The sequence below is a fragment of the Dasypus novemcinctus genome, chromosome 3 (genome assembly GCF_030445035.2).
Source record: "Dasypus novemcinctus isolate mDasNov1 chromosome 3, mDasNov1.1.hap2, whole genome shotgun sequence".
Taxonomy (NCBI): Eukaryota; Metazoa; Chordata; class Mammalia; order Cingulata; family Dasypodidae; genus Dasypus; species Dasypus novemcinctus.
This window is the reverse complement of record NC_080675.1, coordinates 104,157,153-104,170,301: the sequence shown is the minus strand read 5'-3', so window position 1 is coordinate 104,170,301 and position 13,149 is coordinate 104,157,153. Positions and strand designations below refer to the sequence as shown.

The following is a 13,149-nucleotide window of genomic DNA, read 5'->3' as shown; positions in this document are numbered from 1 at the left end:
TATAATATGTGCCAACCCCATACTTTTCACTGCCAGGTCCTAAGTGTATCCCTTATTTGCTATCAGTGTAAGGAAGATTTGTCTTCTTTCTCTATTCCTCCTGCTAAACTGTTACATTAACTCAAACTTTATTTTCACATATTTACACCTGCAGCTTGCTGCAAAGTTTATCTCAATGCTTGAAATATCAATTTGGCAGCAAGAGCAGCAGTTGCTTTTTAAATAATTTATCACAGCTTTTTTTCCCCCATGGGCTATGGTAAGAAGTTGACCTTTTAAACCTGATCATTCATCTGTTGTAGTCCTTGATGGTAAAAGACAGAGAAAAAAATGACCAAATGTGAGATTATCAGAGTAGGTGATGGGAATGTTTAGGAAACGGGAAAACTTTATACTCTGACAACCTCTAGGATTTAAAGGTAATAATTTGTCTTTTGGAATATGGTGTTTATCCATAGCATAAATAAAATCCTAATACCTCTTGTTTTTTACATAAATAGAATAAACAAAACCTCAAGCAGCATACATCTCAGGGCTTTGAAATCTTGGTCTAGCATCATAGTAGAGATATGAAGCCTTATACTATTGATTAGATTTAAACCCTCCCCCATACAAAAAAATAAAATAAAAATAAAAACAAGACCAAATCACACTTAAGCTCTAGAGTAGCTAGTTCCTTTTAAGAGCAGCTCTGGGCATAACACCTATGAGATATGACTTTGTACAGTGCAAATAATCTGCTGTTTTCCTGGTGCCGAGAACCTGGAGGATAACTCAAAAAGCATGCCCAGTGCCTGTCTGCCTCCCAGGCTAAGGCTAAGCCCTGCCATGTCAGGCACTCAGGGGAAAAGCTGTGGGGTTTCTTTGTTTTTGGAGTTATGGTAAAATTATTTAAGTTTTATGTGCATATGTATTTTATAATTAAGTAAATTATTTGAATAGTTATAAAATAGTTGTAAAATGGAAAATAATAGAAGTGAGGGAATCAACCATGGTCCCCATATCCAAAAACAACTTCTGTTATTATTTTGGTATCATTCCTTACAGTCTAGTTACTAGGCATTTAAATTTTTGTGTTCATGTTAACTATACAATTATACTATTTTTATGTAGCCTATTAGCTCAATGTATTGTAAATTATGTCCCATACTATTACACAGTCTTGATAAATGCCTTCTATGGTCACATAATATTTCATCAAATTGAAGTGCCAAAGTTCATCTTGCCTGTCCATTATTTTTGGCCATTTATGTTCTATTTATATTGCTTTCAGTTTTCAAGTTTCTTGGAGTATCTTTGCACTAAAGCATCTTTAAAATTTCAAACATATTTCCTTAACATATAGTACTCTAAGTTAAATTATTGGGTCATCAGATAAGTATATTGTTGAGGTTTTAAATATATTACATTTTCTGAAAGTGTTGTACCAATTAATTTTCCAATGAGTAAGGTAAGTAACAAGCCCTTTTCCTAGTAGCTCAGTGTTCAAATTGACAACTGGAAGTCAATTAGTGGTGAGACCCTGAGACCCAGAGGAAGATTGTGCCTTCACTAGCTTCTGCTCTTGTTTCACAGTATCTAACATGTTTGACTACATCAAGATCCCAGACAGATAAACTTGCCTTTGATGTAGGTCTGCGCGAACATGCCACAGGTAAGTAAGCATTTCCAGATCTCCTCGTTAGTGGGGTCTTGGACCTGCGGACTATTGAGAAAGACACTGAGTATATTAATCATCTGAAAAAAGTTTGAGACCAAACAAACCTGATCAGGAAATGGGTCTGGTAAAATTTTGGAGAATAATGAAGTAAAGAAAGAATGTGTGATGGAAGCATAGGGGCTAAGAATGAGAAAGATATGCTTTAATAACAGTCTGCTGCTGTGTCAAAGTAAAACAATATGTTAGGGATCTGGTATGGAAAATTAGTAGATAAGTCATTGCTCCTGATAAAGACCAATGTACTAAATGACTGCTAAATAATAAAGGTAACATAATAAGGGCTCAGGGAATAAAATTTAGTGCCTAGATCAAAGGAATGTTATTCTGTAACAGACCAGCTCTTTCTACAATAGGAGTTCCCAAACTTTAGTCAGTGATGTCCACCTTCATGGTTTTTGTCATTCCAATATATCTGCTTTATTATCATTTACTTTATATTATTCTTTAAACTTACTTTTTTACTTAATTCTGTAGACAAAATTTATATCACTGCTGTAAGTAGAAAACTGGCATTACTTTCCATAAAAGTAAATATGAAAAGAATATCAACCATGTCGTTAAATAACTGAGGAGATACTAACAAATATTAGAAAAGTGTTAAAGATATACTAGTTCCAAATTAAACCTTTCTCTGATGAAATTGGAAAGCTTAGAATAGAAAAAAAGGAAAAATAAATTTCTCACTCTGATTCAGTGTCATTTCATTGTTTTCTCCTACTGGTGGTATACATCATATATTTTGGGAAACACTGGCTTTTTTTCCATGTGTGTTGTCAAAAATATGTCCTGGGAGGTGCTGCAGGGACAGTTACCGGACATTGTATGTCCTCTCATGACCCACTGGGTGGACTGTGGGAGAGTGTGGGCTATGATATGGACCATTGACCATGAGGTGCAGCGGGGCTCAGAGATGTATTCACCAAATGCAATGAATGTCTCATGATGATGGAGGAGGTTGTTGTTATTGGCAGAGGAATGGGATGAGGGGGGGTGGGGGGTATATGGGGACCTCATATTTTTTTAAATGTAATATTAAAAAAGTAAGACAAAATATTGACATAAAGAGGTAGATCCTAAGGAAGGTGGTGACCAGGATGATATTGGGTATAACCTGCTCTAAAGCTGGAGCCCCCCAGGCTTGGAAAATGGGCAGAAACAGAGGCTAGGGAAGAGAAAACAGCTGATGCTCACTGCAAGAACAGTCCAGCTTGGATGCAGTCTCTCATATCATAACATTTCCTCCAAATTGGAAGGAGGTCCTTGTGTTGGGTAGCCAAAGGAGGACAAAAGACTGTGTTATTTTACAACTACTCTTGGATCCAGATTGTCTGATTTTGCAGATGATCTAGAAAAAAATCTAGTCTGCGCCACCTGCACCTGCATTTTGCAGTGTGGTATCCTAATAGGGCCTGAGGGGAACCCCTTTTTCACTCCTTCCTCTTCTCATTTTTTTCCTACAAAGCAAAACAATGGGTCTGTCTCTGCCCATTGCATTTTTATATTCTCTAAAATAAGATTATATTTGAATTTGATTTAAGGCTGCTTTGTTTTTATCTAAAGTGTTATTCTTAAAATATAATTTCCTCTAAAGTTTTGTCAACCTTTGCTGAAAATTACAAAATGAGTGAAGTGCCACACTCTCTGAATGTAAGTTGGCCTCTAAATATACACCAGCTGTCAGTCTTTGAGCATATAATCAGAAAAGTCATATATATGGTCATTCTATTTATATCAGTAATATGACTTTAGACTTTTTGAGAGTTGGAAAGAAATTGAGCAATACCATTTTCCAGTCAAGTGTGCAGGAAATCTATTTTAATTTTGGGGGACTCCAATAAAAATAAAGGAAAGCTAGCAGCAGAGAATACTACTCTCTCCAGCACTACTTTTTAAATTCCCTGGTGTGAATTCTGCTAGCTGACCAGGCAAACACATCAACCTCAACCCAGGTTCAAATTGAGTAATCAAAAGCTGACTTTGGCAGAAGACTGGTGGAATGAGGTTGACCAGCTATGCATGGAAACCTAGAGCCCAAAATAGTTTACTTTTATTTTACCTCCCTCACCCCTAATCCATTTCATGTTTTTCTAAAAGAAGGCTATCTTGATATTAGGGTGGAGGAGAGTGCACATACAGCTTAGCTAAGGTTTCAATATTACATAGGGTAAGCCTGCTAACCTCTGGTGGAGAATCACACAGATTCCAGCTGCAAGCATCCTGTGCCCCACCCCTTCTACCATCCCCAGGTAATGCTCTAAATGCACTTTTGGCTCAGAAACTTCTTCAGAGTTATGAACAGGTAAAATGCTCAATAATTGAATTGAATCTCCTGGAGAATGTGAGAGAAGAAATTGGGGGAGTGGGCGAGTTCTTAAATTATTTTTTCCCCGTATGTATGGGCTAATAAATGATTAGACTTACTAAACATAACTAGTTATCATTTTGACCTTGACTTTGGTTACCAAATTCTTTGTATTCTCTTCTTAAAGGTTTTTTGTTGTTTTGTTTTAAGCATTTAGACAGAGTTTTAGAATTTAGACTTAAGAAAGAAATATGGAAGAAGAAGAAACCCCTAAAAGTGCTATCGTGCATTTTAGGGCCACTGATTGGCCCATCCTGTTGATTTGGGGAACAGCTCCATCCCTGAGCTCCAGACCATGGATCCATTACCAGGACATGAGAGGAGAACAAATATACTCCTCTCATGTGTACCTCTTCAGGACCTCTTTATCCCAGACGGCTTCAGTGGCCCCAGAGTACATAGGGAATATACATATCATTTCCCCTCTGAAATGTGAAGGTCAACTTCTTTTGTCATTTAAACTTAATCAAAGTGATCAATCTTTTAAAGAGAGAAATAGTGCTCCTTGGCTTATTAAACAGGGCAGTCTCCTGCCCTACTCCTTTCCATTTCTAAATCCCTGTCCCTCTTCTGCTCTGTTATTACTGTTTACTCCTTGTATGTGAATAATGTACGTATAGTGCTATTTCATTGTTCTTTCCAAAATACATGTTATCTATTGATGTCCTAAGTAAGTGATGAAAATTTAGCTCTGTCATTTTGCTGTTCCCTGTCTTTTCTTCCTACCTTCTCAATGTATTTGTCTTTTTTATGTGACTATCAATATTCACTACTTGCATTGCTATAACTGTAACTCTTATTTGCAAATGAGCCACATAATGGATTATGATCAGGTTTACTTTATTGTGTTACTTTTGAGTTTTCCTGTAAATTGCCTGGTTTACTTAGATTTCTTTGACCCAATCATTCGTTCATTTTTAAACTGTCCCACAGAGTTGAAAATCTCTGCTGATGAGGTTCTATCACATCAGCAGTTTTGTCAGTTTCATTTCCTTTGTTTCAGTCAGTACTGGATTCTGCCTCCTGGAATTTCCCATCACTGTCATCTAGGGAATTCCTTTTACTTCTCTTTAAGGTTCCATTTTTCCAGGATCTCATGTTTCTTCCTTCTTGGTCTATCTTGTCACTTTGGAGCACATTATCCAATACCTCTTACAGAAAAGATACATGCAGGTAAATAGTTATCTGAGAGTTTCTTAATTCTAGCTTCACAAGTAATTAATCATTAAGTTGAATTCTACATTGAAAATACACTTTTCCCTCATCACTCTGACAGCTTTCTTCTATTTTTTTTCCTAGTTTATGGTCTGTCTGATGAGAATTCTACAGTCTAATCCTTGATCCCTTGTGTAAGACCTGTTTTTATTTTCTGAAAGCTGCTAAAATCTTTTGCCCCGGGGTTCTGAAACTCCACAGTGTTGTCTTGGATTCTTTTTGTTCTAAAGCAGGGGTTTTTAATAAGGAGTTTGTGAACTTGAATTGAAATTCAAAAAATTCTTTTGGGGATGTGTTTGTGCGGATGTGATATATATATTAGATAATACACAGTATAGTGTAGCCTTAGTAAGGTGTCTGTGGTTTTCACCTCACTGGCAAAGGGGTCCATGGAACAAAAAAAGTTAAGAACTCCTGTTCTAAAGTCTCACAGGAATGGGCCATGGCATGGATCTTTATTTTTCAGTGTGTTAGGCACTCTGTAGGCTCTTTCAATCTGGAAATGCGTGTCTTTCAGCTTTGGGAAAGTTTTAATATTATTTTTTTTCCTTCTGTCCTTTCTGGAATTCTTTTAGATTGATTTTCTAATTTTCTTTTCTCTTTCTAATGTTTTTCTTCATTCTTCTTGGAGAATTCTTCAACTTCACCTCACATCTCGCTTGTTTCTTTATGTTTAGGTTCAAAAAGGGTTTTTTTCCTTCTGAAGGGTTGCTCCATGGATGCTTTCTTAACTGTTTCATGACTGTAATGCTTTTGTCTTATCTCGACTATTAACTATTTAAGTTTCTTTTTTTTTTTGTTCTTTGTGATCTTTGTTTTCTTCAAGTCCCTTTCCCCCTTTTTGTTTTGCTTTACTCATTCATGCTAGAGTCCTTCCTCACCTCAGATGTAGGTGATCTTGGTCTCCACTCATGTTTAAGAGCAAGACAGGAGAGCCATCTGGAAGTCCTGAGGGTATGGATGTCCCTTGTCATCTGTTAATAAGCCTCTCCTTGGAATAATCTGGCATGGACATAAGTATTGCACTGGGTGTCCCTAACTGGAAATATCTCTTATCTTTAGGGAAGATAGCTATTCCCTAAAGAGTAATCCTGAAATTTGGGAGGAGGGGTGAGTTCACTCTGGTAACTGAGGGGTGGAATCAGAGGGAAATCAGAGGGAGTTTTACTACTCAGGTGTAAACTTTTCTTGATTCTCTGTTGTCAGAAAGATGCTTTACTTCCTTGTATGACAGTGCCTGGTATCTTCAGAACCAGACTCTTGGTGGTTTGCCATTCTGAGGATTAAACTTCTAACTGCTGTAGGGTGGGGGAAGAAGAGTCACCTGGCTGTGCAAGATAGGGAAAAGGGTCTGAGGCGGGGCTAAATCTTTCTTTAAAGCTTTCAGCGTAACCTTTTCAACCCCGTCTTCTAGCACTGCCTTCAGAAGTAACTGCCCCTCCAATTTCAGAGGCTTGGAATCTGAAGGAGGAATGGATTTATTTTTTGGTGGTTTCTTCTTGTCACCCATCTCTTTTCCCAGAGGAAAGTATCCATCTGCTTTCCTTATCTCAAAATATTGATTTCTCTTCTCTCTTGTCAGTGTCTTCCCTGTTGTCTTAATCCTGTGGGATTAGGCCTTTTAAAAATCCCTTGACTGTTATTTTAGTAGAATTTACAGGGAAGAGGGGAGCAAAGATAAATGTGTGTTCAGTTGACCAATGAAGTCAATTCTTAAAGATTTGACACTATGAATAAAGCATTTTTCTCTATGTTTTAAGAACACTCAAAGGTTTCTCTAGTCTTTGAGGCCTCCAACAGGCTTTTCCAAATACTGTCATTCTGTCCCTAGGAAGAAAGAAAATGTGGGCCCAATTGAAATGGTTTTAGACTGAAGTTGAGGTCTGGAGCACGTGTGAGTATTTATTTTAAGGTTGTTATCAGGAAGAAGAAAACAAGAAGCAGAATAGGGACACGGGCTTGTATGAAGCACTGACTAACTAAAGGGATCTTTGTGTAGGAGAAGCCTGCTGGTGGACCATACATCCTGCTTCCAAACAGAGGTCAGAGGGAGAGAAAGTTCGAATTGGCGATGACCTCATTCTTGTCAGTGTATCCTCTGAAAGATACCTTGTAAGTACCTCCTAATGTAGGCATCTTTATGCATTTTTCAAAAACTTTCCATAATTTTTTCCTTGAGGAATAGATGGCCGAAGAGAGCTGAGCCACAACAGTTCTGGAGGCTAGTATGCTTCTATACTATATATCTGAAAGCTGATTAACTCCTTCCCCTGCCAGATTATGGTACTTGGAATTCAGTAGTTATTCTTTGGGATTATGATGCTGTGTTCAGAAAACTCCACTAAAGTGCCCCAGACACTATATGAGAGGGACCACTATTTACACATTAGCTACCATTACTGTGAATTTATCACAGTGCTTAACTGTTGTCCAGTAAAGAACAAGCCTGAGAGAATGGGATGCAGGAAAAGTAAATTTATGTTTGGGAAAGAAAGAGAATTTAAAATGTTTCAGTGTAACAGGTGTTGCAGAGGTTGGAAGATGCAGGTGACATTTTGTAGCTGAGAGATGGGTACTAGACAAACATCAATGACACTGAACCTCTGGTGGGGTAAGAGTAGGTGTGCCTGAAGATCAGAGAAATGTCAAAGAGAAGTTGTTGGCGTTTTTAAGTTTCTCAACAGCTTCTCATATAGCTGACCCTGTTGACAGGTTTTACTTTGCCTAATTCAAATGCTGGAGTAAATTTTCCTGTTTGTGAGTTCCTTTATCCTACAAAGAACAGACGTTTTATAACACTGTGTTGACTCAGAGATCCCGCTGAGGGAACGAAGTCAACACATGTCTGCCACCTCTGTGGCTGAATACTTCCTCTTCACTGAATACAGTGTCCCACTTTGAAGCTGCTGCTAGATTGGGTAAAGAAATCACCCACAGGCTATGTAGAAAGAACCAGATGACAGTAAAACTGTTTCATTTAATCCCTGAAATTCTGATCCCTGAAACAGTAAGAATGCTTAATTTAATCACTGGACTGGTGATTTAAAGATTGTCTCGTTTCTCTTTCTGCCGCAGCATCTCTCAGTATCAAATGGTAACATACAAGTGGACGCCTCCTTTATGCAAACACTCTGGAATGTACATCCTACGTGCTCAGGAAGTAGCATTGAAGAAGGTGTGCTTCTTAAATCTGCATTCAGCTCTCAGTCTCCCAGTTTGTCTTGTGCCATATATATTGACATTTTCTCCTACTTCTCAGCTCCCACCTGAATGTCATGGTACATAGGTACCATGGTTTTAGTTTACCCAAATTTCTTTCTCTGATGTTGGTATGGATTATTTTCTGCCCTGAATTCTGGTTACATGGGCCTCCCTCACTTTATTTTTATAATCCTGTAGAGCCTACTACTGTTAGTTTAGCACTGTATACATTCAGGACATGGAAATGTAGCTTTCCTTGCCTGCTGAGTCTTCATTTTTATTTATGGTTATTAGTTACAAGTGTACAGACCTCAGCAACTTCAGTTTGCAGAGGTTATTTGCCAAGAAGGTGACATTGTTTCTATTTCTCCCCAATGCCTCTTTCCATACAGGTAGGGAAGGACTTCCTTTATGTTGAAAGTGTGTTGGGCCATTTGTGTTGTAGTTGTATTTATGGGAGGCCATTTAAAAATAATAAATGAAGTTTAAGTATTGTATTTTCCCTTGGAAATAAGATCATCAAACTTTGTTCAACATATACCATTTCTTAGAGCCATGCAAAGTCAATCCACTCTTTCAGGTTAAATAATAAACATACTGGCCTACCTCCCTTATAGGTAATCACAGGTGAGTAAAATAATCAAATGTCAAGGACCAGTGGATTATTACAATATGATCTAGCACTTTATAGCAAATCAGGATTTTCAGAAATACTCATCAGAGGCTTTATATCTATTTTCAATCCCAACCCTAGTAGTTTAGAATTGAGAGTGCCCTTCTATGGTATGATATTTGAAAATAGAAGGAAAACAGAGGGTTGTCAAGGTGATACACCAGTTATAGAAGGCACCATAACTAAACTGAATAATCAGGAAATGACAAATTCTTAACTCTTTCAGCAGCATGTAGAAGGCTTTAAAAAGGCAAGATTTGTTTTGTCCTCTTCCTTTGTGCCAAAATTAGCTTATCACCATAAATCAATTGCCATTTATTCCCTCTCTATCAGGAATCAAAAAGCTTTGGGTTTAAATCTTCCCCAAAGAAAGTTTTGACTCAATATTATCCTTGTTAAAATTTTCATTTTCACCATAGGAATAATGCATTTCCCAGTCCCAACAGAAAGCTTGTGTGGGGAATATTTAAGGAGTGTTTGCAAATCACATCAGAAGGATCCTTGTGTTGAGAGCCCTTGTTGTAATAAAGCCTGGATAGTTCACCACTTGAGTCATCTGGCCCGGTAGGAAATACCCTTCCTCATTCACTGGTGAGAAACCCACTTCAGCCTTGAGAGTGTAAGTGATCTTCATCATGATCCTTCTATCCTTTCAATTCCCCAATGTAGTCAATTAGGAAAAGTTATGATGTACCAGCACTCGGCAGTTTCTCTGTGCAAAGAGAATATTGATTGAAGGAGACCGAGGACTGTAAATGATTGGCTCCAAACAGGACATAGTTTCACTGTCATGAAATGATGGAGTGTTTAATCAAAAGAATGAAAATGGAGGGTTTAGATTTTCTAAAATAGTCGTCTGTTAAGAATTCCTCTGAATTATATCATGAATTTTTTCTTAATTAGAGGCATTGTGGATTTTACAGAACAATGTTCATAAAATCCAGGATTCCCATATACTACCCTATTAATACCCTACATTGGTGTAATACATTTGTTACAATGGATGAAAGCACATATTTATAATTGTACTACTAACTAGAGTCCATGTTTTAACTTAAGGTCCACTGTGCAATTCCATGAACTTTTACATTTTTATTCTAATACCAAATATACAATCTAACATTTCTTCTTTTAGCCACATTCAGGTATATATTTCAACACTTTTCATTACATTCACAATGTTGTGCTCCCTTCACCACCAACCTTTACCCAAAACATTCATTATTTCAAATAGAAACTCTGTACATGTTAAGCCTTAACTCCCCATTCATTATCCCCACCCATCTCCTGGTAATCTGCATTCTAGATTCTGACTCTGAGTTTGCTTACTCTAATTATATCAGTGAAATCATACAGTATTTGTCCTTTTGCATCTGGCTGATTTCACTCAACATGATGTCTTCAAGGTTTATCCATTTTGTCACATGGATCATGAATTACTTAATGCAAAACAAAAATATACAATCCAAATGATGTACAGCAAAATAGGATAAAGTTGGACAAAGCCTTCTGAATATTTGAGAAAAGTTTAAGAAAAATTTGCCTAGAAGAAAAAAATGAGCTAGGAAATATTAGACTGTCACGGTACAAGGTGTGCTGATAACACTCTTCTCCTCTGGCATGACTTATTCTCACTGTTTTAATCCAGTACCAAAATAGTATAAGAGAGTCCCTAATGTGATCTAATTATGTGATTTTTTTTTTCAAAAAAAATCCTAATACAGACAGCATATTAAGTCTATGTCTCCTGAGTACAGACTAGCCTAGAGAATTTTTTAATTCGGAAGGATAGCAAATCCCGTTTCTTTGTGCAAGGTAAAGCTCAGACTAGGACCCCTCTCCTACTGCAAGCCTTGAGTTAAGGCTCAGAATTTATTTGACGACTAATTGGTCATCATGTCCTTGAAATTTATAGTCTTCTCTCCATTTCTGAACTCATAACTATGTTTTTCCTTACCTGAAAGCAAAGAGCCTGTTGTTAGTGGTATGTGCACTGTCCACTCAGGGATACTGGAGAGTCACTCTCTTCCCTTTGGTGCTGTAGGAATAACATCTAGGCTTGACCTGTTTGCTAAATGGATTTGGAAGCTAACTTCTCCTAAGATAGGAACTGTGAAGTTTGTTTTCTGTCTTCCCAGCACTATCTCTTTTTTCCATGACTGCTATTCAATTTGAATTTTGTTACAAAGTATATGTGTCGGGATAGTAGCTTACCCAAGAATTTGGTGTTGTGTAGGTACAACCTAAGCAATTAGAAAACCCTTATCTTCCTAAGAGTAGCAATTTGATTTTCCTTTGGCCTCTAATGATAGTCATGGACAATATTTTCACCTTACCTGTTGATATTGGACTTATCATCTTTGAATAAGACTTGTAATGTTAGAATCATTTTTGCTTTTTTGTCTTTTCTGCCAGATGCCTGAATTCATGAATCTGTATTTTTCCAAATGTGCCTCTACTGGAATTCTCCATAACTGGCTCAGACCAGCATGCATTTACCTTTTTTTTAACATATGCGCTGTTTTCCATATAAAAGTTCCCATTGTGAATTGTAGAATATAACTCTCTTGTAGGATATCTACTTGGTGGGCATGTAGTACGTCTTTTCCATGGTCATGATGAGTGTTTGACGATACCATCTACAGACCAGAATGACTCCCAGCACAGGTAAGCCAATAGCAATAGCCTTCTCCTAGCTGTCTTCAGTCTCATTTACCTCAGACAAAAGAGTTTGGATTTGGCCACAGATGAAATCTATATTAGTCAATTGGCAAATCTTCCTCCCAGCCATGGGTTCCGGTTTGTAAAATAAGAGTGGCAGTTCGGTAGTTTTCTCATATAATAGCTAAAAGCAGGTGCTTCTTTTAGGCAAGTAGTTCTATGCCTCTCAATTCCTTCAGGAGTTTCTGGCAATATTAACTGTAGACTGAAGCACCCATTTTAGTCCTGGAAATCATGTTAATCATTCTAATGAACCTGTACACTTACACAAATATTCACTATACTCTTCAGAGGAAGAACATAGCTATTCTTATTTCATATGCTAAGTGATTAAGGTAGAATTTGGTGATTTGGTTTTGCTTATTAATATATAGGGCTGGATAAACCAAATAATGGATAGAAAAGTCAAACATCAGGATATCCAACAGGAGCTTGGTTTAACAGGGGACATGCCAAGGGCTACACTAGAGAGCGTAGCTGAAGCTGATGCATTCTTTGGCCCTCTAGTTGACTTCTCAATAAATGTTTTCCAGTCAACACCACAAGATGGAAGATATTAATCCAGGGTTTAAAGTAATAGTAAAGAGTCCTCTAGTCTGTTTATCATTTCAAAATTATGACCCCAATAACTATAGAAGTCTAGTATAAAAATCTCAAACCTCAAATCCAAACTAGACTGAATTTGGGAGGGCAGTGTTGTTTATACTTCCTTTCTGAGTTATGCTTATGGGAAACTTGTCAAATGCATTTCTATGACTTCATTAGAAGCATGGGATCATATGTCTTCACCAGTTGGAGAAAGATCATCCTGGTCAGGCTCCTGCCAAAGGTCAGACAACTGGGTGTTTCAGACCGGAGCCTAGAAGCTGGGCTGCTGACTCTCTATCTTGGGCACGTTCCCTATTTAATGTGCAATGTGCTTAAATATGATTGTGCATCTTAGAAACCATCCTTGGCAACATGCTTCCTTATAGCTCTGAGTTTCTTCCTTCCTGCTGTGTTCTCTGAATAACCCTTCATGGGAAGCAAATGTGACCCAGAACAGTGTCTGGGACACACAAAGCAAGTTCAATGACGAGCTCACTCGTTTCCCTGGCCCCAGTCCAATGTTGAGCAGGGAAGTTAGGCTGTCCTGATTTCCCATAGAACTAAAGATTTCTTACCCTAAAGAATATCATGTGATTCTATTCAGTAGTATTTCTTTTCCTTTCTTTCCTACACTAAAACTACAAGCTGCCCCTGTACCGTCTCTTTAAT

General features: G+C 37.6%; 1 protein-coding gene across 3 annotated transcripts in view; it reads left to right on the top strand.

Moving 5' to 3' along the window:
• Window positions 1-13,149, top strand: part of RYR3 (ryanodine receptor 3) — a 506,364-nt gene that overhangs the window by 201,286 nt on the left and 291,929 nt on the right. For all 3 annotated transcript variants that reach the window (XM_071214091.1, XM_058293854.2, XM_071214090.1), the window contains exons 5-8: window positions 1,576-1,654; window positions 7,297-7,409; window positions 8,373-8,472; window positions 11,745-11,838. In XM_071214091.1, coding sequence (XP_071070192.1) covers window positions 1,576-1,654; window positions 7,297-7,409; window positions 8,373-8,472; window positions 11,745-11,838 — 386 coding nt within the window. The remainder of the gene's footprint in view (window positions 1-1,575; window positions 1,655-7,296; window positions 7,410-8,372; window positions 8,473-11,744; window positions 11,839-13,149) is intronic.